A 24421-nucleotide genomic window follows, 5' to 3' on the forward strand; every position below is an offset into this window, starting at 1 on the left:
GGTTCACTAATACAGTAGGTTTGCAGAAGGTTTTATAGTACTGCATCTAAGGAATGTGATGAAGATGGAAGACAGGAAGAGAATAGAGCGAAAGAGCAGGGACTGAAGATATTTTCACATAAGCAATATAATGTATTTAATTTTGAATGCGTTTGAACTGCATAGTGTGAGGGTGAGGAGCTTTGGAGGGTTTAAGACAGATGTTGCTGTGTGGATGGGTAGGGTAGCAAGGCTACTAACAAGCTTTAAGTTGATTGAGATTTAAATTGTAATGTTCGTGTCATTGCTGTGAATGCAAATGCATTGTTGGTTCAGTTGAATAAAATCAACAAATGATAAATTAACAATTTGCCATACTGTCTCAGATTGAACATGTCTTGGTAGCAGAGCTGGCACATGGTTTAGGCCTGTCTGCAGCACTGCCATAAATAAAAGCATGACTAGATTGTAATGAGCTTTTCTGTCTTCCATGGCAAGACATGCATCTTTTCAAGCCTGCTTTTAGATGACATTATGGCAATTAGGTGCTCTCTGTCTCTCTCAGATTGTGAATTTTAAGTTCTCTTTCTTTCTGCATGCATGTCGGTCAGCGAGCAGACTGTACTGCGCAGGCCTCTAATCTGCCACATTACTTCATTACCCAGCTGATTACATTCAGCCTTACACACTCCAACAGGCTATCCTCTGCTCTGCTACACACACTTCACTGATTGATTGCCTGGACTGAGCCCACTATTAGCAGCTGGATTCAGGGTTCCTTTTTTTAGTTTTAGTTTAATTGTAAACTCCCATCTGTCCCATTTTGGATTTTTTTTTTTTTTTTTTTTTTTTTTTTTTTTTTTTAATAGGACTTTCTTCAAAATATAGAAATAATGTTAACCCCTCTCTGCTGGAAACACACTTTTGTGTGTGCAACTGTGCAGAAAAGACATGCCTCCACTTGCATGTGTGTGCGTGCATGTTGTTGCTGACTCATTCGACAGGAAATTGGCTGAGTCTTTCCACGTTAACTGGTGTAACTATCCTGTGGTCCGTGCCGCCCAGCCCCATCGGCTTCGTGACTGAAGGTTAGAAGCGCTGTCTGCTTATGCCATGCGGCTCACCAGCAGGGGGCGCGCCATCGCGCGGCCGCGGTTTCGTGCATACACGCTGCACAGCACGAAGTATGCAGAATTGGCTCGCGCATCAGGACACCACCCAATGTTTAGTCCACATGCCCCAGTGGCATTCATGGAGACATCACAATGCAATTTTCCCTGATTCCTTAATCATGCTGTGGGAGGTTGGGAGATTCCAGAAGTGATTTCCTGTAACTTTTTTGCATTTCACTCCCTAGTACTATGATGTGGTGTAAAAATTTCCCATCACAGGGTGAGAGTTTAAAGAGCCAAATACCCATCTTTGTTTTTCTGAAAAGGCAAAAATATCTGCGGTGCAGTTCATGCGAGTCTGAGTCGAGGCTGGTGGTCCAAAGCTGTACCCACGTTGTAGCCTCATATCACACTTTTTTTTTTTTAACCTTTGTCATCTCCCTGGATGCCTTTGAAACGCGAGTCTTGCCGTCTGTAAGCCTGTCTGGCTTTTTATAAAAACGCTCTTGGTCCCACAACTGCCTGCATAACGCACGTCCTCCTGTAGTGGGCTCTGTTAAGTAACGGCCTAAGTACATTTGAAAGATTACGACATTGCATCTTAATCACAGAGTGTTATACAAAGGGACATGTGGGGTGGGACTTCCGGGGGGGGGGGGGTCTTGTGTCCTGCAGAAGGCGAAGAATGTGAGGAATGCATTTCATGTGGCCCGTCTGCTTTGTAAGTGCTCAATCCAACGCATTCACTCTTGTCTGTTATTAACCTGGTTGGTGTCATTTGCAGGGGCCACAAACTGCCACTGAGCAAAGTGGGTGCAAAATGCATTTATGTACATGGTGAGTATCTGCTCAGAGAGCTGGGGTTTCTTGTCGCGGGGCCTGCGTACACCCCCGGCAGGTACACAAGCATTCTAGCACCTTGCTGTGTTCATTTTTGGAGTGAACAGTGATGGTAAATTGTAAGCAAATGCATTGCACAATTCCCATTTTATTTCCAAGAAGAAACCAACACTTTTAATGCCCACATGGGCTTCAGGGTGCACCGTCAAGGATTTGGAAACCAGCGCGATCTGCAAATGGTGCGCCACCGACCAGTCCGTTTTCTCTGAGTGGGATGACTGAGCTCTGTGGGGGTTAGATTTTTTTTATTTATTTATTTTTAATTATTTATTTATTTTTAAAAAATGCTCAGGCTGGGATGAACCGTTGAGTTTCATATCCTCACACACTCTCTCGGCTACATGAGTGAGCTGGTGCAAAACTGTCAGTGATTGGGGCTTTTGACTGTTCAAAAGGCTTTCAGGTTGTCTTTCTCTCTTCTCCCCTCCAATAAGAGGCAATTAGATTGTCATGGCAAAAAGCATTAATTAATTTTGAAATAAATTAACATCTTTTGACTTCTCACAAGTAGTTTCCCTAAACCTCGATATTGGTGACTTGTGAGGAGATTTGAGCACTGTTCTTTACAACCTAATTTATTTCCAAGTGGGATTTTTGTATTTTTATAAATGTCACATTTGTGCTACTCTAACCCAGAAGTAGGTCTGTGCTTCAGACAGACCCTCTCAACAGAGAAAGTGGTTGGATCAGCAAAGAAGGTTGGGGCAGATAGCAAACAGTGCAGGTTAGTCTGCAGGATTTTCCTACCATTAATACATGATCTTAAGTTTGGGGAATCTGTGAGAGTCCCCATTCCATGTGTAACACATAAACAAAGCCCAACTGCAAGTGTCACATTATGATCAATCTGATGGTGCCGAATTTGACACTTTTTTTGCTTCTTTTTGAAAGTATTTCCAGAACAGCTATGTGGGCACAGAGCTAGGCAAGAGCTAGACACCCATCTGAGGTCTGCCCCAGCCCAGCTGAACAAGGCGTGAGGGGTGTCGATTGGTGCTTCAGCTGGGCAGGCTGATGGGGTGGGGTGGAGATGCTCCCTGAGGCCCGGGTGGACGGTCTGGTTAAAAGCTGTAGAAGTGTCTCCATCTTTTTGGCCCAGGCTTTATTGTGCTCATTGTAGTTTTAGATGCCTGTTTGGAACATTTGCACACTTCACCCCCTGTTCAGTCTTGCCTGCAGACTTCGATGGATGGATGGATGGATGCAGGGGAGAGAGTAACGAATACTGTCGGTAGTGTCCTGCATTATCAGCACGGTCAGGTGTCCAAATGGAGAATCCAGGGTTTATATTTAGATGTGCAGTCTCAGTCTCTGCAGACCCTGAGGAAAATCATTATAATGTAATGGCTCCTCCTGTTTAGGTATGTAGTGCATGAATAGAATTGAAAATAAGGTTTCTAGACACTTTTTTTCTGTTGCTAAACATTTTGTAACCTGATTCCTCAGATTACTTGATTACACACCTTCACATTTTCACTCTCAACATATAAACCTGTAAATAAGTAATACAACATTTGTGTAATGTTTGGCCAGTTTAGCATTTCAGTGAATCTCTTTGAAGCAGAATTACGGTGAAACTTCTCATCGGCCTTTATCATGACCAGTCTCCTCTTGACAGGCGTCCAACCTGCAAGCCTTTCACATTTTAATAGCAAATTCAAAAAGCAAAGGACTTGCAAGGACTTCCGGGACTTCATCCGGCACACGGCAGAATCCCACACATCAGCGCGTAGCTTCACACCTTCAAGAGTCCGCTTACAGGGTAAACGGATCTGTGAGCGATTCTGTAAATATGGCTGCTCCCTGCTTCATCCCGTAGTGTTGGCGCCTGAGAGGCGTGTTCCAGACTCCAGAAGTTTGTGGACTTCAGCTCAGCATTCAACACGGTTGTTCCCGATTCATCATTTGAGCAAAAGACGAGGCAGGTCGATAAGTCCATTCTTAAGCAACCTGGACCGTAACCCCTTTGAAACTGTAGAAATGTTAATGGACTTCACCAAGGACCCTCCTGTTCGTGATCAAGAACAATACTGTGCGGCGCAGTCCTGCAAATGCACTTCCAACACTCGGCAGAGAAGAAAGCATCACTTCTACCTCAGAGAGGGCCCAGGCGCACATTTTATTTGTTGAGACGGCTCAGGAAACCAATTGCACCCCCTCTCCTACAGTTCAACAAAGCCGTCACTGAAGGAGTGATTGCCTCTCCTGTTGTTTGCTTTGCCTACGATACTGCACAGCATATCAAGGGCACTAAGCAAGTACTCAGCTGTAACCTACCCTCCCTCGCTGTGCTTCAACAGTCTGAAGCCATAAATCAGGCCAGCAGAATGTCTGCAAATCTCTCCCATCCTAAACATCACTTGCATCTGATGCTAAGCTCTAGAACACCCTCTAAGGTATTCTTTTCAAGTGCTGTGTCGTCACTGAACGACCAACCTCCCGTGGAAACACCAGAGTCTACCAGATTTCTACCTGGAAATGGCTGTAATCACTGCTGAAGTGCCTCACTACCGACTGATCGTGTTTACACCGCTTCAGTGTCATCACTGAATTCACTTGGCACACAGAAATGTATATACTTTGTCTTCTTTCACCCCCCCACCCCAACTTTGTATATTTTACCCATTTTATGTGTTCTTGCTCTGTGCCTTTGCATTTATTCCACAGTTAATTAATTTATTCGGCAATGCCAGTGCGCCCACGTCCCGCTGGCGTCGCATTCTGTTGAACAGTTTCGATCAGTAGCGAACCGTGACCCTTGAACCTTGCCCCTCTGACGCCCTTTCCCTCGTCTGGGGAAAAGAAACAACCAAGCAAAAATCTAACAGCCTAGTCTGTGTCCCGTCCTAATGCAAAACCTATGACGATTCCAGATCCGAACCAAAAATGAAGACGCTAGTCCAGCCTTAGCAATGCAATGAGCAAACAGCACGGAGAAAAGGAGTAATCACCCAAACAGAAATGGCTAACTTCTTTAACAAAATGTAAATCCTCCGCACTTTTTTTGGGGGGGGGGGGGCATCAAAGCGCAGGCTGTGCGCGCATTTAAGGGGAACGCGTGACGGACACCCAATTCACGCGGAGGGGATGGAGAGGGGGAGGGGCTGAAGACGTGCGTGCGTTTCCAACGTTCGTTCAGACGAGTAAAGGCGAATTGCTTTGCACGAAACAGAGTAAACCGAGGTGTTGTAAAGAGGGGTTAATGGTCCATTTTGCACAGTATTGATTTATATGTAATTACCCTGCGATTGTCCGTGTGTGTGTGTGTCCCCGCTGAACGGCACGTTCGGTGTCTCTGGTTTAAGGGCTAGTGTGGGTATAGTGCGCATGGGCAGTGTGTATGACGAGCCCTGGTTAACGATTCTGTTGGTTGAAGTGGTGAAGTCACCTTGACCCTGCTTGAGACATTAATCTACACGATGCTATTTTTGGAGCGGGAGGCAGAGACGCCATCGCCTGCTCATGTTTTGCACGTGCTGCTGTTTGACTGCGTGGGATGGGGGAAGATGGTCTTGTTTATGCATGGGCTTTTGCACAGTGTGTGTGACTTGTCTTTTTTCTTTCTCCCTTTTTGGTTTTGTTTCTTAATCCCCCACGCACCGCGCACTATACATCAGCCAAAACGTTTTCAAACATTTGATTGTGGAGGAAAAGGGAGAGACTCTGGTATCGGAAATGGATCGGCCAATTATCACTGTGCTGTATCTAGTGCACACATCCAACGGAGCGTGGATACAAAACTTCTTTACGTCCCGGGAGCATCTGTGATATCGTTGTGTAGTGAAGCACATCTCATTTGTAAAGTTGCATCACTAGGTATTGGGTTTTGTCCCCACTCACTAGGTCCGCTGTACATGTGACTGCGCTAATGGTCTTTTCCACGTCTGTGAGGATCTGTTTAGCGTTTGGGATATATTTTAAGTACTTGTTTTAACGATTAACATAAGAGATACGTAACTTTCAGAACGGAACCTGTGCTAGGTAAAAAAAACAACCACAAAAAGACGTTTTCTTAGTGACCTCGTCTGCAGATAGAGTAGAAGATGGATTATATTCTTGCCTCCACAGTAGGTAACCCTAACCCTCACGGTCATATTGTAAAGGACTTTATTCATGTCACACAAACCCCGTTCACACCTGGTCATTTTATGCTTCTTGTGTATCAGCAGAGATTATCCACACATTATGCACATTGCAGGTGTAAATGCACCCAAGACGCGTTTAAAACAAGTTTGCTCAAACTACTTGATGTGGCGTGAGATGCTAGTGTAAACCCAACCGTTTCTACAAGCCGCATTCAACAACCAAAACCCCGCTCAATACAGTAACGCTTATTAGCCATTCTCGCACCCAAACTGATCCGTGGACCACAGTGGCATTTGCTCCAGCTGCGACCGGGGTCACGGCTGTATTAATTAACCTAACCAGTCGTTATCTCGTTAACATCGACTGCCAGAACTCTAAGCTTAAAGAAATGCATGATGGCATGCAAAATTCTGATTTGGTGCATCTGTCATAGCAGGAAAATTTGCAAAACAGGAAAACGCAGGCAGCTGAATGTTGAAAGGGCTGATTTGCATATTATGCGCCACATGATCTTATTTTAAATTGATTAACCAAAGATGCTTTGGACTTCCGATCGTAAATACTTATGGTTCTCATCAGGATGTGATCCACATATTGGTCTCATGAAAGGACCAGGTGTAAAGGAGCTTGTCTTTTTGACCTATTACAAACGGGCTGTTTTAAGCAGTCGTACTGGATGGCCACCCGCTTCGTTCTCCAGCTGTGTGTGCGCGCATCTGTATGCATGTGTTCATGCTTGCATGCGTGCGTGTAAGTATATTTGCATGATTCTGCGTGCGTACGTACGTGTGCTCTGAACAGCCAGATGCTGGGATATTTGTGTGGTGAAGGCTGGGGCTATGTCCAACTAGGCTTGCATAACCTCTGGCAGAGAAGCAAAGCTCACTTTATCCCTCTGCAGACTGTGAACACGCAGTACGTGGAGCACGCAGAGGCACAGCGAGCCAGTACAGGAAGCCTCACGTTTTTTCCCCCACATAGTCTACATCGCTGGCAGTTCTCTGATTAAATCAAGTTTGATAGTCGCTGTTCGTAGCGCAGTTACCGCCAACCGTTTTAAGACGAGTAAATACAAGCCCGTTGTCTTTTTATTTATTTTAAAGCTCCAAGCTGCACCTGAACAATGCCAAAGCAAAGTGTGTTTTTCTCCCCCTCTCTGTGTGTGTGTGTGTGTGTGTGTGTGTGTGTTGCAGCTATCCACGAGTTTCCAGACGACCTCTTCACCAACAGCGAGCGTAAGAGCGGGGCGGTGTTACTTCACATTGTAGCGGTGAGAACGCTGCTGTCCTCCACCCATCTTTTATTCACTTTGGCCTCCACCTACAGTTCACATCCATTTTTATTCCCCTTAGCCTCCAACTTCCTGTCTTCAGTACTTTCTCTGGTGCTCTGCCAAAAGCTGCAGACTTCGTCATTCACTTCAGATACAGCTCATGGAGTTTGTGCTTCCGACTACAAGTGTGTGTGTGTGTGTGTGCGCGCGCACGCTCGCTCATGTTATCTTCATACTTCTTGTATGTTCCTGTACTGAAACGGTGCTTCTTAAGCTCACCGTGGCAGCAGTACTCTGAAGAGAATCCCATTCTAATATCCTGCTCTAATGAGCCCAGCTGAATGTAGCTCGATTGCTGTGTCCAACTGGATCTTTGCATCACAGGGAAAAATCTGCTCTCACTTACGCAACACTGTATGATGGCGTAATATGTTCGTGCCATGCACTGCATTTTTTTTAGACCTCGCTTGGTCCATCCTAATTGAGTCTGGTTCTGATGCACTGCGTAAAGTATTATTATTTTAGTCCTATGGTGCCCTCTGTAGGCAAAACCTATAACTACACAAAGGCAGCGACAGCTCTAGAAGGCAGGTCCATAACTTATTAATCAGTGCATAATTCTTTTATATGCTGAAGTGACTGATTAAAGTTTAGTGAGGGTCTCCAGGAAGAGAATGTGAAGCAGTATATGGCCGTTTCATTGGCCTGTTTTAGTTCAGTTATGCTCCGCTAGTGCTTAGATGTCGCCCTCTAGTGGTGAGTGGTTTTCCCTGCCGCCAGCCTCATCACGCTGCTTTCACTGCCCGGTTCTGCTCTCTCTGGGTGTGACGTGACGGCAAAAGCTTGCCTTGTTTTCACTTGGTGAGCCTAGGTTTCCAAACTCCTGAAGAGTGCTGCAAGGGGAGTGTGTGTGAGGTGGGGGGTGGTTAGGAGTGTGTGTGAGTTGGGCTTTTCACTGCTCTGTCCACAGGCACTCTACATGTTCCTGGCTCTGGCCGTTGTGTGTGATGACTACTTCGTGACCTCTCTGGAGAAGATCTGTGAGGTAAAGGCTCTAGTCCGGGATATTAACTTTAGGTCAGGTCACTCAGGTTAATGTACAACTTTCTTGCTTTTTATATTGTGGTCTGCTTAAACATTTAATAGGCTCAGTAACTTCATTAAAATGGTTTAGTGACACACTAGTGTCTGTGTTGTGGTTGTGTGCTCTTGGTCCCTCAGTGCTTGGTGGTTTAAACTGTGTGTGTGTGTTTTGCAGAAGCTGGATCTGAGTGAGGATGTAGCCGGAGCCACTTTCATGGCTGCAGGAAGCTCCGCCCCAGAACTCTTCGCATCCATTATAGGTGAGGCACACTTAAACCTAGCCGGCCCAGTGCCCATCTCTAGCCATGCCAATACTCTCTTCACGACCCGAACCAAAACTGCGAGCCCTAAGCTATCCAAAACCATGTTTTATTTAAACATTAGATGTGATGTTAAATTTATATAGGGCCTTTTTGAAGGATGTGAGGACCAATAAAACATACCAGATAATATTTTGGTCCTCCAAGCATTCCATCTGGTCCTCACACAGGAGTGTGTCCATGCATGTGTGTGTACACACACACACACACCACACACAAACAGATGAATCGCCCTGAGCTAACGTGCTTTGCTGCGATTTGTTTGTAGGTGTGTTCATCACTCACGGCGACGTGGGAGTTGGAACCATTGTGGGTTCTGCAGTCTTCAACATCCTCTGTATTATTGGAGTGTGTGGGATTTTTGCTGGACAGGTGTGTATGTGATGAAAGAGGCCTGCACGTGTACATGTGCAGTAAAATCTTTTTATTCATTTATGTATGAGCACTAATAGCATTTCTCGTGAAGAACAGTTCTGAATTAAAAGGAACATTTTCACTGTTTTGCCGTCTCCCTTCCCCCTACTACGTCCGATGCACATCCTGATGCTTAGAAAACCCATCGACTCTGATCATAATTTTGATGGAACGCATGAGCGTGGCACAACTGCCTAGAGCCAGTTTTGGGGCAGTCAGTAAATGTATGTGAAACCCATTTTGATAACATGCTTTCATGAATTCTTCAAAGTTCTTTGCTAATTAAGCTGTAAATCTGTCCAAATTGTCCTTTCAGATATAGCACTTCATTTTTAAATCTGTATAAAATGTTCTTTTTTTAGATATGGGACTACTTTTTCAGAGGGGAGAATTTATGGTAATGAGTTACTGCCAGGCTACTGCTATTGAGCTTAAATTCAACACATTTTCTGGCTCAGTGTGCATAGATGCTAAAAAAAAATCTTAGAAAATGGCTATAGTTTTTAGTTCTTTTTATTTGTGTGTATAGTCATCTATTTAGTTTGCTGGAGTCTAGCATCTGCTTACTTTTCCATTATAAGCGTGTTAAGTCAGTGTGGGAAGGTGGTTGTAACTGTGTGAGTGGGTGGTAATCACCCACATACTGTAGATGATGTAGATAAAGAACAGGTTGACACCCTCAAATACTCCTTAATTAACCGTGAACTATGTAGACGGGGTGGTCATTTTGTGGTAGGATGGTACATGTTCTTCGGATTCCTTCGGGTGCTGGATTAGTACATTTGATGTCATGGAAGTCTTTAGTCACGCATGCGGTGGGACTATTAAACCACAGGGCAATGACCAATACATGAACCCTGGCAGGGTGAGGCATCAGAACCACAGCAGTCTAAATGCTAGTCCCCACCCTGGTACTGCGCACAACTGCAGTTTGTAAGGTTTGTAAAAAAGGAGAGCATGACTACTTAGGAATGGTAACGGGGCCAAAGTCGGAGTCCTAACAATAGAGTGTTCAGAGTGGGCTTCCACAGAGGCAGAGCAGAATGCAGCGTGGTCACGGTCAGCGTTTTGTGTCTATTTTCAAGTTGTTTTCTCTGCGGGTGGAAGTCGTCCTGGTGACGAGTGGATAACACTCTTGCTAACCGAGACCAGGACCGGGCTGCACTATTGAAGGCTAGCACGGTGAGGGTTTGGTGAGGAGTTGAGTCATGGAGCGTTATAACTGTGGCCATGATGAGACTTCACTCCTGTCTGACAAAAAAAAAAGCCCTCTGGTGACTTGGAAAATTTTGCAGCCAAAGGCTTAGGGGGATTGTTACATGTCCAGCACCCCTTTACTGTGCGCTTTCATACACGGTAACACAACTCGGACTTATCCCATCATTCATTCAGTTATCTGAACTTCGAATTTTAATTCGACTTTGTGTTACATTTATCAACATACTGAAAGTAGTGACATTTTACATTAACCTGTTTGTTTAAAATTAAGACTTTTTTTTTTCGTGTACTTAAGTCCAGTGTGGCCCCGTAGTTGGTCAGTGTAGAAGGCACTGCTGGAACTGCTGAGTACTTGACATCTTAAACTCGAATGCCAAAGGCAAATGCCGTGTAGCATGAGCAAAGCTTTTTGCTCTGCGAGCTCCGCGCTTTTCCGCCAAGCCGGGCGTAGCTGGCGGGATATGATTTTAAAGCTGAAGAGGCCGAGCGCTTGACGTGGGTCCATCTCCGTCCACCAGGTGGTGCTGCTGAGCTGGTGGGCCGTCTTCCGCGACTCTCTCTACTACACCCTGGCCGTGGTGGCGCTGATAGTGGTATGTCCTGCATAAAACCACCTCCACCAACCCCACTGGGGCTGACGCTGCTCGAGAAAGTGATGACAGTTTGGCGAAAGTACACCAGCGTGTTTTAAAACCGAGATAGTTACCAGGTGTGGGCTGCGTTTTTGCGTGAATAACTTGGATGCTCAGGTTGGTCATTCGAATGCAGCCTTCTCGTTTGTTTTTTAGCTTTAAAAACAGACCTGTCTTTCTTTATGCTCCTTTTTAGTTCATCTATGACGAGAAGATCGTGTGGTGAGTGTGCAGTATCTGTCCATCTGCCCCCCCCCTCTCCTGATGGAACTCTTTCTTTCTCTCTCTCCTGATGGAACTCTTTTTCTCTTTTCAGGTGGGAGAGCCTGGTGCTTGTAGTCATGTATGCAGGATACATTCTGATCATGAAGTGAGTAGGTGGTTTGCTGCAAGCCGGCGAGGGTGTGGAGGAATGCTCACACGATACACACGGTCATAATTAAGTGGTACAAGTGCAGTCTCAGGTGGCCGATTTGGGTCACGGACTTAATCGCGTCGCCAGGCAATGGGTAAAAATAGGTAACGGTTGACTTGTATCTTGGTTTACCACATCACACAAATTTAAAATGCAGTTTTGAGAGTAAAAAAAAAAAAAAGTAAAAGTGTTCTTTTGTACAGGAACTGGACTACGCATCCTCCGGTACTCCTGCAGGAATTTTCAGCAGTATATTTACCCTGGTTTATGGCAGTCCAAAATCCGGTTTAGGACACAAGTTACACTTCTTACTTTCCTTCTAGTCTGCCACATGGTAGTTCCAACATGGTTTTGACATTTTAATTCTGAACACTGGCCAGCGTAGGCTTGCCTGTTGCATCACCGGCTAATCTAAATTGGGCGCTTGACTGTGTCGCTAATCTAGTGTACTGGCTCGCGCCTTGTACTCTGCAAGGGTGGGTAATCCGGTCACGTGACTGCAGCCGCTCGTGCTCTCCGAATTTTGCCCCTAGGCTACTTCTCCCTAGGCTTCTCTCTGTTCCTGCATGGGGAATGGGCTCGTGTTGTTGTTTTTTTTGTTTGTTTTCCCCCCTACCGCCTCGCGTTCTTTGAGTTGCATAGTTTGTCATGAGACATGCAGGAAGCAAATACGGTAGCGGCCGGAGCAGTCGTCGTTCCGTTCTCAAAGTGGCGCCGAGCACGATGCCGGGGAATCGATCACCAGATGAAAACACGCGAGCATACCGGGAATGACTCCACGCGGTCGTCCCGAGAGCCTTTGCTCGTTTTCCAGTGTGTCCCAGAGGGCCGTCTGTCTGTCTACCCTGTCTCGACTCCTCTGGCTATTTCTCAACCCCTCTCTCTCTGGCTCTTCTCTCTCCCCTCCCCCTTTCTCTCTGTCTGTATACCCCCCTCCACCAGATTCAACTCCAGCATGCAGACCTTCTTCACAGGAAAACGCAGCAAGAACGTTGCCAATGGCAACGCGGCGGGCGGCAGTGAACTGGAGGATGGTAATGATTTGGCTTGGCTGTGTCTCACATGACCCTCCTGTGCTTTTCCCGGGTGGAGGTGAGGCTAACCAGACAGGCCGCGTCATCTAAAACCTGCCCTCTTGTTCGGTAGAATTATGGTCTGAGCGGAATCTGCACAATTCATAACTTAAACCGTGATTATGGTGAGATGTAAAATTGTGGCCAATTGACCCTCACCCTGTGAATGAGCTCTCTCATACTGCCAGAGAGTGAGAGAAAGGGGGGGGGGGGGGATTAGCTGTCTGTTGTCTACACAGCTGTCAGCATTGCGCGTTAATGACCCCACATCTGTTTGTTTTCTAGCAATTTCAGTACCCAGTGGTCAATGCCAGAGTACTTTTTAATTCCAGAAAGAAACGATGTCCCTGTGCAAGTATCTGAACTGAATGTGTTTGGCTTATCGATGACGCCCTAGATCCACAGCGAAGGCTTCCTGTGGCCTTGTGCCAAGATTCGGCTGCGTGTGTGCGCTCGCGTGTCTGCCTGCGTGCGCGTTTCTTGGAGGGGGAAATTATTCACCCTTATCTTTATGATCATGTTTCCCAGTGGTGCCGACTCCCCGGGTCCTTTCTGTTCCGTCCTCTCCTGCTTTCTGCTCTCCTTGTCAGTTATCCTTCCCTTGTGTTAGTACCCCTCTGCAGTTCCCCCTGTTTTAACAGGAGTCTTAATTTTTCTCTTTGTTCTGTTAGTGTAGCAGTCGAGCTCCTGTGTGAAATTCTCGCTTTTTACACCTCTTCTCTTTGACCGGCCTCTGCCTGTACATGCTGACCTCGGCTGTCTGCTTAGCCACACTAAATCCACTTTGGCTTCTGCTTGCAAAGTTTCATGTCCTGCTGTGCGCTAATTGTAGGGCTCAGATGGTGGGTGGTGTGTGGTTGTTTTGTTTTTTTTGGGGGGGGGGCAGGGGACTCATTCAGAGGTTTGGGTAACTTTTGTAAATACACTCATATCTGAGAGATGCATGGAGTTTGATGTTTTAACAGCAATTATAGCATGCGTGCGCACGCATGCATGCATGTACATAACTGCCCATGCCCTTGTTCTAGTGAAGCCAGGCAGGACCTTCACACGTGGCTCTGTGATTATGGTGGACGAAATCATCAATGCCAGTCCTCCAAACTACCGTTTCCCTGAAGCGGGCCTTCGTATCATGGTCACCAACCACTTTGGGCCCAAGACCCGCCTTCGCATGGCCAGCCGTCTCATCATCACCGAGGTACCTTTTTTCATGGAGAGTGTGTGGACCAGTAGGGCTTGTGACCGCCCCCTACTGGAAATACTACATACTGCAGATTTATTTCCCCTGCTGTAATGCGCCCAGTGAGGGTTCAGTTCAATATGTATAACTTTTTTTTTGTTGTTGTTTTCTTTTTTTTTTTTTCTTTTTTTTTTTAAAGCTAACTTTGTCACAAAGAATGTTTACAGTGATCTAGGTCTAGACCTCTAATGTGCAAGCCAAGGTTTGACAGTGAAACAGCCAAACTCCCAGAGATGGTGGATGGAAGGTGGGCTGCCCTCCTCTGGCTGATGCTGGACAGTGGATTTAGTTTGTAATTGCAGATGCGTTGCCGCTTCCCCAAACAGGGTGAAGGTTTACACCGGAAGAAATGCAGCTAATTCAGTTCAGAAGGTGGCAATCTGAACGCGCTGACGAGGTTAATCACTGAACTGCATATGTAAAGTGTTCCGAGAGGTCCCAGGGTCAGACATGCCAATAGGCGGGATGTCAGTTAGCCGAGGAGTGTTCTTTGGGAGAACCTAGGGTGTGTAGCACAGAGAACGTCCAGTCCCAGCCAATGAAGTGATGGGTGTGGTGGGCGTGGTTTTGCTCCAGCCAAACGGGAACACGCTTGACCACACCCCTGCCATTTTAATCTATGGGTCTCGCTCCCCAGGTAATTGATTGGGTTTATGGTCCTGATTTGTTGGACTGAAGTGCGCTGCAGTGCAGCTCCACCCCTTGATGTCATTTTGACTACATGCAGTGTTTCCATGGAGGGCTGACTGCATGCTGCTATTGGCTGTTGCAGCGGCAGAAGCTGGTGCAGGGGGCCAATGGGGTAGAGACCGCAGTGGTGGACGGGAAGACGGACATTGAGAATGGGAACGTCCCAGAGGATAAGCCCAGCGAAGAAGAGGACAGTGAACTGACCTCTCCCTTCAGCCTACCACGTAAGAGGGGGTGATAAATTGCATCACAGCACCAAGTTATTAGAGCGGTATAAATGTGCTTTATCACTAGACACAGCCCCACAGACAATGCAATATGTTGGAAATAGTGTATGAACCACGTACTGTGATGTATTTCATTTTCACACTGGCTGTGACGCTTTCCCGTTGGATTTGACCGCCATCATGGCGGCGAGTTGTGCACTCCTACTTCTCCAGTTTTCTCTTCTGTGTTTCACAAGACTTCAGAAACATTGTCCTGTGGGCAGGGGTAGCTCGGTGGTTAAGGTACTTGTAATCGGAAGGTTGCTGGATCAAGTCCCACCGCTGCCAAGTTACCACTGTTGGGGCCCCTGAGCAAGGCCCATAACCCTCAGTTGCTCAAGTTTTACTCAGTCATAATTGTAAGTCAGCTAAATGACATAAATGTAAATGTAGTTGTCCAAGACTTGGAAAGAAGATGAATGCTACTCTTTATGGTTAAGCTCCCCCAGCCAGACATTGCGTTTTTAAAACGCGTTTTAACTTTATAAACTTTCTAAAGTTTATAATCTGCTTCTTGAATTTTAACCTAATGCGTAGGCTATGTGTGTTTCAAATGCTACGTCCTTCGCCGCATCCTGACTTTGATTTGCAAGTGGGCTTTAACGAATTTAATTTTGACTACCAGTGGAATTCATTCGGTGCACAAGGTTGAACATTTTGGCAGGTCTTCATTTCTCCCTCGCTTCCCAAACGTCTTGGCGCGAGTTGGAGTTTTCAGGAAGAGAAATCTACCTAAGCAGCTCCTCCCTTCTGCTGTTGGCAGAGGAAGCTCAAGCTGGTGCCTGTGGCTCACTTCTTGAGTGTTTAAATGTTCCGTGGCAAACGTCAAGCTTCCGGGACTGACGCACATCATGCACTGCAGGCTTTGGCAGCTAATGACTGCTGTATTTGAGAATAAGTCCTCAAATTGACTTCAGGAGGCTTTGAAAAACGAGCCAGGTGGAAAACCCGGGTGGATTTTGAGTGGAAAATGGCTTTTAAGCTGACATGGGACAAACCCAAACATTTTGGGTGCAGATGAGCCTTTTATAGTGATGGTAGCATAGTTAATACAATCTGCTATAACGGGCATTCAAAATGTATAACTTAAAAAATCAGCTTGTCTCACTAAATGTGATCATTTTTTACAGAAACTCAAGATCTTGTGTGTGTGTATATGCAAGTATTTGGTCATGAGGATTTGAGCTGCTATATATATAAAAAAAAAACAACAAAAAAACAGTTCTGTATTGGTATTCAAAAAGTGCTGTTTTTATGCAGCACTTTTAACAAGACACTCTCAATGCAGATTTACAGACCACTAACGAGCAAGCCCATGGCAATGGTGGCAAGGAAATACTCCCTTGGCAAGGAAGAAATCTTGTGAAAACCAGACTGGAAATGGAAACCCATTCTCCTTAGGATAGTACTGTGCATACAAAAAGGAATAGTGACTCCAGCGGTGTAGTTTAATAGTTATAAATGGTAATAAATTGTGTAGTTTCTCATAGAAAGAACTGTTTATCAACTAAAAGCTCCTTTCATCTAACAGGGGTGTCGAACTCAATTTGGCTAAAGAGCTACATTACTCAATGCCAGGTGGGCCAGACCCAAAAAAATTTAATCTTGAAGAGCATTAATCAATAACTTAACAACTCTTATGTCTCTATTTATCTACAAGGCATGTTCTGTATGCACAAATTGATCATGCACAATGAATGAATGTGCTGCAAATGTCACATTTTCACACAAACATAAGAACAACAGAACACTGGGTGATGCATTATGCTTGTCAGAATGTTGACGAGACAATTTCTGCTAACAAATTTAACTGCAACAATGTAATTATCTGAATCTTTCGTGGTAGACATGGATATAACATTATGAAGGTAAGGCTAAAACTGCCATTCGATGCAGTTTAAATTTTAAGGCAGCCTGGCACTCCTAGATAATCGCACATTTTATATTGCTCCTGAACCTTGGCACCTCCTCATCTAGTATCAAGATCAGGTCCTGAGAAACTGACAATTTCATTATATAATTTAAGTGCTTGTGGGTGAGCCTGGAACGAGGTTCATTACAGAGGAAGCTTGCACACAAAGATATGTAGTTCCACACATACTCAATTTTGGCAGCCATTGCTGGAAATTTAGGGTATACATGCAAAAAAAATAGAACGCATCCACATTCGACAGGGCAAATTTGTTTCTAATCTCTGAATCACAGTGCACATCACTAATCGCCAGATGCAGTTCCACAGGATGCATCTGAAGCCTTGATGATGAATGGTGGTCTCTAGTTCAGAAAAAATCTGAAATAGTTGGCAAAACTCTTGCATTCCCACAGTCTTGTTTTTGTACCGACTGAAGTCAGCATTTTGAGTGGCGCACGTATTGTTCAGATGGGAAAACTAAGCTGCCTCACCATTTGACAGCTGCGTCTCCCACAGTCACAACTTTGCCCGGAAAGCACGAATCCTCCTAATACTGTGTGACAATTTTGTTTCAACTTTGTTTCATTTTGTTGAGAATATTCAGGTGATCTGTATCGTCTACTATGAATGCAAGGTGCTGTATGAATTTCGGCTTTTTGCTCTGTGAATTGTTCGGTTTCTCTGCGCGTCTTGGAGAGGTTTCAGCACGGCTTTATGGGTTAACCACCGTACTCCTGTATGGTAAGGCGAGCCATGGTGAGTGTCTTTTTCACTGAGCAAGCTGTCGAACTGGAAGATGATTTTTAATTCTCTGGCTCCGATGTAACTGTGCTAATTACAATCCTCATTACATGATCCATGCTCAGTCTTGGAACACAAAGTCTCTTGGTGTAAAATACAGCAAAAAGTACAAAATTCCTGCCCTCCAGTAGCATCTGGAACACTCTCCTTTAATGCCTTTTTACAGATCACTTGAAGGCACTCCATCAGTAGACACATTGATGGCTCCGTCCCCAGTCGATCCTGATACCATCCGGTGATTCAGCAAGGCTTTCAAAAATTGTCATTTGCTGCTGTTCTATTGTTCATTGGTACCAGCTTGACAAGTTCTTCTGTGATGGTCAAACTGGCAACACCATGAATGAAAATGGCCAGTTGAGCAACATGGGTAATATCAATGCTTTTATCAATAACTACTGAAATAGCAACAGTCTTACCTTTTTGTCCTTCAGCTGATTATTTATGTTTTCAGAAAGATTTGAAATTCTGTCTACAACTGTTACTCGACAAGCTGACATTGGCGAAAGCTTGGCGCTTGTTGGGGCATGCAATTTCTGCAGCTATGAGCATACACATTTGGAACTCGCCATCGATGTACAGTTTCAATGCCGTCGGTATTTCATTAGCAATCAGGTAGCTAGCTTTAACAGCTGTGCATGTCTCGGCTACAATTAAAAACCAATTGCTGTCTCTCCAACTCAGCCAGAAATTCATTTATTTTATCCTTTCTCATTTGCCCTCGTAAATCATTCTATTTTTCAGCGTGGGGAGTCTACTGATGGTGCCGAATATTCTATTCTTTCAGCACTGCTGTGGGTTGTGAACAAATTACACACTTGCTTTTCACTTATCTCAGCAGTAAGAAGTTGGAATTGGTCCATTTTTTTTTTTCTTGAAATTCAACACTTTGTCCGCTTTTCTTCTTTTGGAAACGGGCATGTTTAAATCAAATTCTTATCTTACTAATGAAGAATTACACATCACATCTGTCAAGTCATCTGTGGGCTGGCTATTGCACTGATCTGCCCTCAGTGGAATAACAAATAATAAATAGCTCTATTCTGTTTGTAATGCAGGATCTTTCCATTCGATTATGATCCACAAAATTTTAACTTAAGACATTTTAGAATTATTTGGTGGGCCAGATTAGAACGACAACTGAGCCGGGTCCAGCCTGTGGTGTGTATGTTTGACACGCCTCATCTAACAAGAGAATGGGATTATTTGGCAGAGTTCTTGGTCATCTCTGTAGTGCACGCTTCACAGTCGCTGTATGCACTGCAGAGAGCCATTGGGATGGCTTGTGTGTGCGTGCCGTAGGGGGCTGCATGAACAGGACCAAATGGCTGATCTCTTGGCCGCTGCTGCTGCTGCTCTACTTCACTGTCCCCAACTGTGGCAAGCCCCGCTGGGAGAAGTTCTTCATGCTGTCCTTCATCCTCTCCACTGTCTGGATTGCAGTCTTCTCCTACTTTATGGTGTGGATGGTAAGCATCAAATGACCTTCCTCCCTTCCTTCATTCATCTTTGTGTGGTTGCCCCCCCCCCCCCTTTGTGCTCTTGATCTCCTGCCCTGTATTATGTTGTAGGTGACCATCATTGGGTACACACTTGGCATACCGGATGTCATTATGGGAATCACGTTCCTGGCAGCGGGCACCAGCGTTCCCGACTGTATCGCCAGTCTGATTGTTGCTCGCCAAGGTTCATTTATCCCATTTAAATCTGATTTGTTCTGTTTTGATATCCACATTAAATAATGCATTGAAATAACTGATTTCACAAAAACAAACAACAAAAAGTTGCTATAGCTTGTTCAGAGATGATTTCCTCTGTGGAGTCACCTTGACGGACAGGCGTCTGTTGTACGCACGACGTTGGCTGGTATGTGGCCGTGATCTGTCCTGATCTTCGTTGCAGGTCTGGGGGACATGGCTGTGTCCAACACCATTGGTAGTAATGTGTTTGACATCTTGGTGGGGCTGGGTGTGCCCTGGGCCCTGCAGACGATGGCCATCAGCTACGGCTCAGTGGTAAGAGCGTCCGCGCCGTATGTCGGCATATGTCACTAAACACCGTCTTTGCATAAACGAAAACCAAACACGCAGGCTGTGCCCATTTCCCCTGCCTCCCCATTCCTAAACCTAGGGTCTGACTGGCCCCAGTAAGTAATTGCTCAGTGCAGCATGCTAAATGGGCTATTAGCAAATGGAAGCTAGCAGCTACTTATGATGTCCTTTGCATAATGCTAATTAAAGACTGATTAATTTCACTGTTGCAACGTTAGCATAGTTGGTTGTATTGCTCTGTTAAGGGCTGAGCAGATCAAACGGAGACAGGCGTTTAATGCAGCGGTCTCTTCTACTCCTTTTAGGTGATGATAAGCAGTCGTGGGCTGGTGTACTCTGTCGCTCTGCTCCTGGGGTCTGTGGCAGTCACGGTGAGTCTCCTGCCTCGTTATCAAACGCAACACAATAGGCTTACCTGGTTGACACCTAGTGGTCTGAATGTTTGTGATTCCATACTAAATCTGTTTTGAACATGGCCACCTTTTTATGAGGGGGATCTGCTCTATGGATCGTAAACTGGTTCATATACATAATCCTTCCTTGAAGAAGGTAGTAGTAGTGATAGAATTCCAAGCATAAAAGCATTTGCATATATTCACTAAAGATCTGAGGTGGATAAACTCTCTAATATAATTGATGTGGGATGTCTGATTGCAGATCCTGGGGATCCACATCAACAACTGGAAGTTGGACTTCAAGCTGGGCCTGTACGTGCTCCTTCTATATGCCGTCTTCCTCTGCTTCTCCATCATGATCGAGTACAACGTCTTCACCTTTGTCAATCTGCCCATGTGTTCGGAGGACCACTAGAAGCTCTTCCCACTGCTCCGTATACTCCCTTGCCTCCGCGTAGCACCGGGTGGACATCCAGAACATCCACTTCCCCTCCAGATTAACCTTCCACCTGCACACTGCTCCATCATCTCTCCTGAACCCAGCCTCGTCAGTTCATCAGCCTCATCTGAACACTTTGTCCTGTTAAGAGACACCACAGTTCTTCCACTGCAACATTGGAACGTCATTACCTCAAAGTGGACTTTTTCCTTCAACCGGGACATGCCTTCTTGGCCTTGTCTTGCAGTAACCTACAAGGAGCCACAGATAGATTCACATGACTCAACTACCTTCTCAGTTGCAGCGGTCTCCTCAGTCCTGTGGAGTGGTGTCCTTAAAGTAGCCAGTGTTTTAGTACCTGTTTAACCTCACAACTTCATCACTATTACAGTTACTCTTGGCACAGTCCCAGTCTGTTCCCAGTCTCCTCTCTGATCCAGAGGACCTTCTTGTTGGCAGCTCTTGGCACCCACGCCTCCCCCACAAAAAAGAACGGGCATTGTCCTGCGCATCAGACTTGATCACCTGTCTGCCAAATATGGACTGTCCTGTCTGTGTTGAATTCATCTCATCTAAACCCATGGAGTCTCACCTTTTATGCACATTTGTATTTTTACTTAGCATATTTGTTTAGTTTTTTTTCTCATTATTATTATTATTTTTTTTTTTGTTTGTTTAAAGTCATGGAAGATGTACATCTTTTACTATCTTGCAGCTCAACACTGTTAGCGTTTTTTAAAATAAGAATTTGAACTCTTTTGAAATATGATTGCATAATGGAAAAAGCAGATTATGAAGAGTGGAGGTTTGATGGTAGAAGATGCACTTTGAGGCTGTGGTCTGTGTGTCAAACTCTAAGTGAAATGATTCAGTTCTGGGGGCCTGGAATGGAATGTGACATGGGTAGAACAGTGAGAAATGGGCCATCTCCTTCAGTCATGTGACACTAGCACAGTTCTGCTTGCTGAATGAAGAAAATGGAGGAAAGGTGAGCGTGACCCTCACTCCATCTGCTAGTGGAGGGAAGTTTATCACAGCCATTCTGTATCAGGGAATTTAATGGGTTTATAATGCCTCTGAGTGGCAGATGGTGTTCTCTTGACAAATTCACATGTAGATACTTGCACTTTAAAACAAGTAAGCAGTTCACACATTTAGCATGAACCAGTGCTTCCTTCACTTAGAGGTGTGTGTGTGTGTGTTTCTGAAAGTCCTGGTGAGTCCTTGTTGCCAACCCACAATAACTCCATGAGCACAGCTACCGAGAGCACACCCTGACTATAGTAGCAATGCATGATGGGACAGTGCTTAACTTCCCATTGTGAAGGTGAGACCTGTCTCCCCAGTCGCCTGCCCCACACCCAATCGTAACCCGGCAGCTATGAGCAACAACTGCAGTCGAGATCTTCTCCATCATGCAAAAACGGGTGCCCACGCAGGACCCGGGTGGTGGAGGTGGGAGCAAGGAGCAGAATCACCTTTTAGAAAAAGGAAAATAAACCAACCTTTTGGGCCAGAGGGTCACGATGGTGGTATATGCAACCTTAATACAAGCAGGGAGAACCTCAACATGTTTCCACCAAGCACAAAGGGAAAACCCTTTAGTTGGCGGATGGTTTAAGCAGCCCTGAGCTATTTGAATTGGCCATAGCAGAGCAGGAGTGTGAGAATGAAGATGGACACTACAGGGCTGTCTTCCCCACAATAGCATTTTCCCCCCCTCTCTGCTCGAGGCATCTTAAGAAAGACTAGTCTGTGTCTGGCGTCTCCCAATCCTCTGAAGAAGACTGCTTCAACCTCTGTGGGCAACTGGTTAAGAGTCCTGAAGCTGCTACAGGTCCTAGGAAGAAGTGACCACATTCTGGATAGGCTGCCCAAAGCCTTGTGTACCCCTGTAATATGTTTTACTTGCTCTCTCTTTCCAGAGACCATTGGTTCCTCTGGCCTCCGCACACAGACTGGTCAGCTCCATGTCATACGTTTTATCTTGGGGGGGGGGGGGGGGGGGTTGACTTCAGTGAGAGGGAAGGAAGCTATTCTCTAGTGCTATTTTCTATACTTTAACTGATGTTTGTGCTGAATTCTCAGATATGTCAACCTTTTGCTTAGTTTTTAAAGACTAGTTTTTGTTTAGCCTATGAACAGAGGGGGCTTTGGGTTGATATTGAAAACTGAAGATTGCAGATCTTATTTTGTTTGTCTGTTAATGGGCAGGATCTGTCCTTGTGGTCACACCACCTTTGGCCTGTCCCCATATTGGAGGAACACCAAGATCACCACTTTCCTCTTACTGTTTTTCATCCAAAATACGCACAAACATCCTATGTGCTGTCTGGTCTGATCTGATCTAAACTGTATACTTGATCACTTTTGGAAAACTAGAATTCAGAGAATATTATATTCATCATCATTACTGATTGTATTGAGAACGTGTGCAAAGATAATTGTGCACACACATTTTAATGACTGACATACAAGGGAGGCATATTTTAGTCTGAATGAAAGTGACCCTATGCACTGTGAGCTCAATGTGATGTGGGATTAATGTCTATAATGAATACAATTTAAAATAAATGTATGTGTATATATATTTAATGTTTAGGTACTATAAAAAGATTACTGATATCTGCATAACTGATATGAATGTAATGTCTTGCTATAATGCACATATCCAACCAATGCATTTTACTGTAAAGCAATAAGGGGGGGGGGGGAGAGAAGAGTCATCCAGAATAACTCCTGTACAATTGTCATACATAACTTTAGAAATGGGATGTCCATCACAAATTAAATGATACCATTTATACCTGTTCCGTAGTTTCTGTGGCTTGTTTTGACGTGTTCATGCTGGCAATAATGCTCCTGTGCTCTGAGTGCAATAATTGGACATGGCATAGCTCCTTGGAGTAGAAAGTGTCTCACTTCCAGCATAAGAAGGTTAAAAATGAGGGGTGTCGGAATAGTGGGGAATTGGGAATATTTCTGAGAGTGCTTATTTTGTAGTGCAATCACAGACGTTGGTTTTCCTGTGTACATCAACTACTCTGTTTATATCACACTGCTTTTGAATTGCGTGTGATAACTTTACTCAGTTATGCTGGCATTTTCAATATGAGCCTTGCTCTAGGTGCAAAATTGGTGGAATGTTTGTTTTTTGTTTTTTTGTTTGTTTGTTTTTTTAAATTATATCTGTTTTAGAATTTGAATATATACTGGTTTTGTACTGTCTCATCATACTTTCCAAAGAGCAAGTTTCGACCAGCAGGTGGAACCCTAAGCTAAGAAACTGATCAAATTATGTGCCGCTGTTCGCAGTCACGTTCCAAAAGGTGGATGCATTTTACGAAGGTATGGGAATTGGTCTCTGGTTCACAGAGACTGAATTTTCTCGTCCAACACCTTTTGCAAACCTTGTGTTGCTATCTCATTGTAAGAAAGAGAACTGGCTGGCTAGCGCGTCACGTGTTGCAAATGTTTAAGCATTTAAAATCGGAGCATTCTGTAATGTAATGCACACCCACAGCCATTGCTGACTAAAGGTCATCGTTACAATAGATGTAGACTCAGGAATTCTACATTCTAAAAGTATTTAGTAATCATTTTGCACTCAAAAAAAGTGTAAAATATGCATGAAAAGTCGTTTTGCATAGAACCTCCACAAACACTTGGGCAGACATCATTAACGAGCCTTGATACGAGTCCAGTTCGCCTCGGGTTCAGCCAATTGATTTCCTCTAATGAGCTTCACCTCAGGCTATGGGGCTAACAAACCCTTGCTTGCCACTCTCCTTAAGGCCTTAAAGCTGTTGTGTCTCGCCACAGTGAGACTTTTCCTCCTGTGACCCCCAACATGAGCTACACGTGTTTGGACCACTTAGATATGTGCTCAGCTTTAAGGCTGCAGCCTTACTGACAACCTCCTGACTCTGCCTCTCTAAGATGCCGGGTTAATGTTCCTTCTTCAGTGCTACATTTCCAGGAGTGTCATACTGTAGACTATTGTAAAAATATAGTCATTTGTTCCCAAGTTCTGTTGTAGATATCACGAACGACATAGAAAACGGCTTCTACCAAGCTGCATGACTTAGACATAGACGGACGGACGTCCACCTGGGGTTCCTCAGG

At 44.9% G+C, this 24421-nt stretch overlaps 1 protein-coding gene across 5 annotated transcripts in view; it reads left to right on the forward strand.

The window, feature by feature from the left end:
- Positions 1-22183, forward strand: part of slc24a4b (solute carrier family 24 member 4b) — a 33587-nt gene extending 11404 nt beyond the window's left edge. For 3 of the 5 annotated variants that reach the window (XM_027015060.2, XM_027015069.2, XM_027015098.2), the window contains 15 exons: positions 7271-7347; positions 8321-8395; positions 8609-8693; positions 9022-9125; positions 10904-10978; positions 11214-11239; positions 11334-11387; positions 12375-12466; positions 13534-13703; positions 14518-14659; positions 18714-18880; positions 18983-19097; positions 19314-19426; positions 19768-19833; positions 20120-22183. In XM_027015060.2, the coding sequence (XP_026870861.2) occupies positions 7271-7347; positions 8321-8395; positions 8609-8693; positions 9022-9125; positions 10904-10978; positions 11214-11239; positions 11334-11387; positions 12375-12466; positions 13534-13703; positions 14518-14659; positions 18714-18880; positions 18983-19097; positions 19314-19426; positions 19768-19833; positions 20120-20272 (1514 nt within the window). In that variant the 3' untranslated portion in view covers positions 20273-22183. Of the gene's footprint in view, positions 1-4956; positions 4976-7052; positions 7143-7270; positions 7348-8320; positions 8396-8608; positions 8694-9021; positions 9126-10903; positions 10979-11213; positions 11240-11333; positions 11388-12374; positions 12467-13533; positions 13704-14517; positions 14660-18713; positions 18881-18982; positions 19098-19313; positions 19427-19767; positions 19834-20119 lie in introns of those variants that run through there. The other 2 variants (XM_027015078.2, XM_027015106.2) reach the window with 2 other exon arrangements.
- The last annotated feature ends 2238 nt before the right edge of the window (positions 22184-24421 follow it).

The sequence above is a fragment of the Electrophorus electricus genome, chromosome 3, assembly GCF_013358815.1.
Source record: "Electrophorus electricus isolate fEleEle1 chromosome 3, fEleEle1.pri, whole genome shotgun sequence".
Lineage (NCBI taxonomy): Eukaryota > Metazoa > Chordata > Actinopteri > Gymnotiformes > Gymnotidae > Electrophorus > Electrophorus electricus.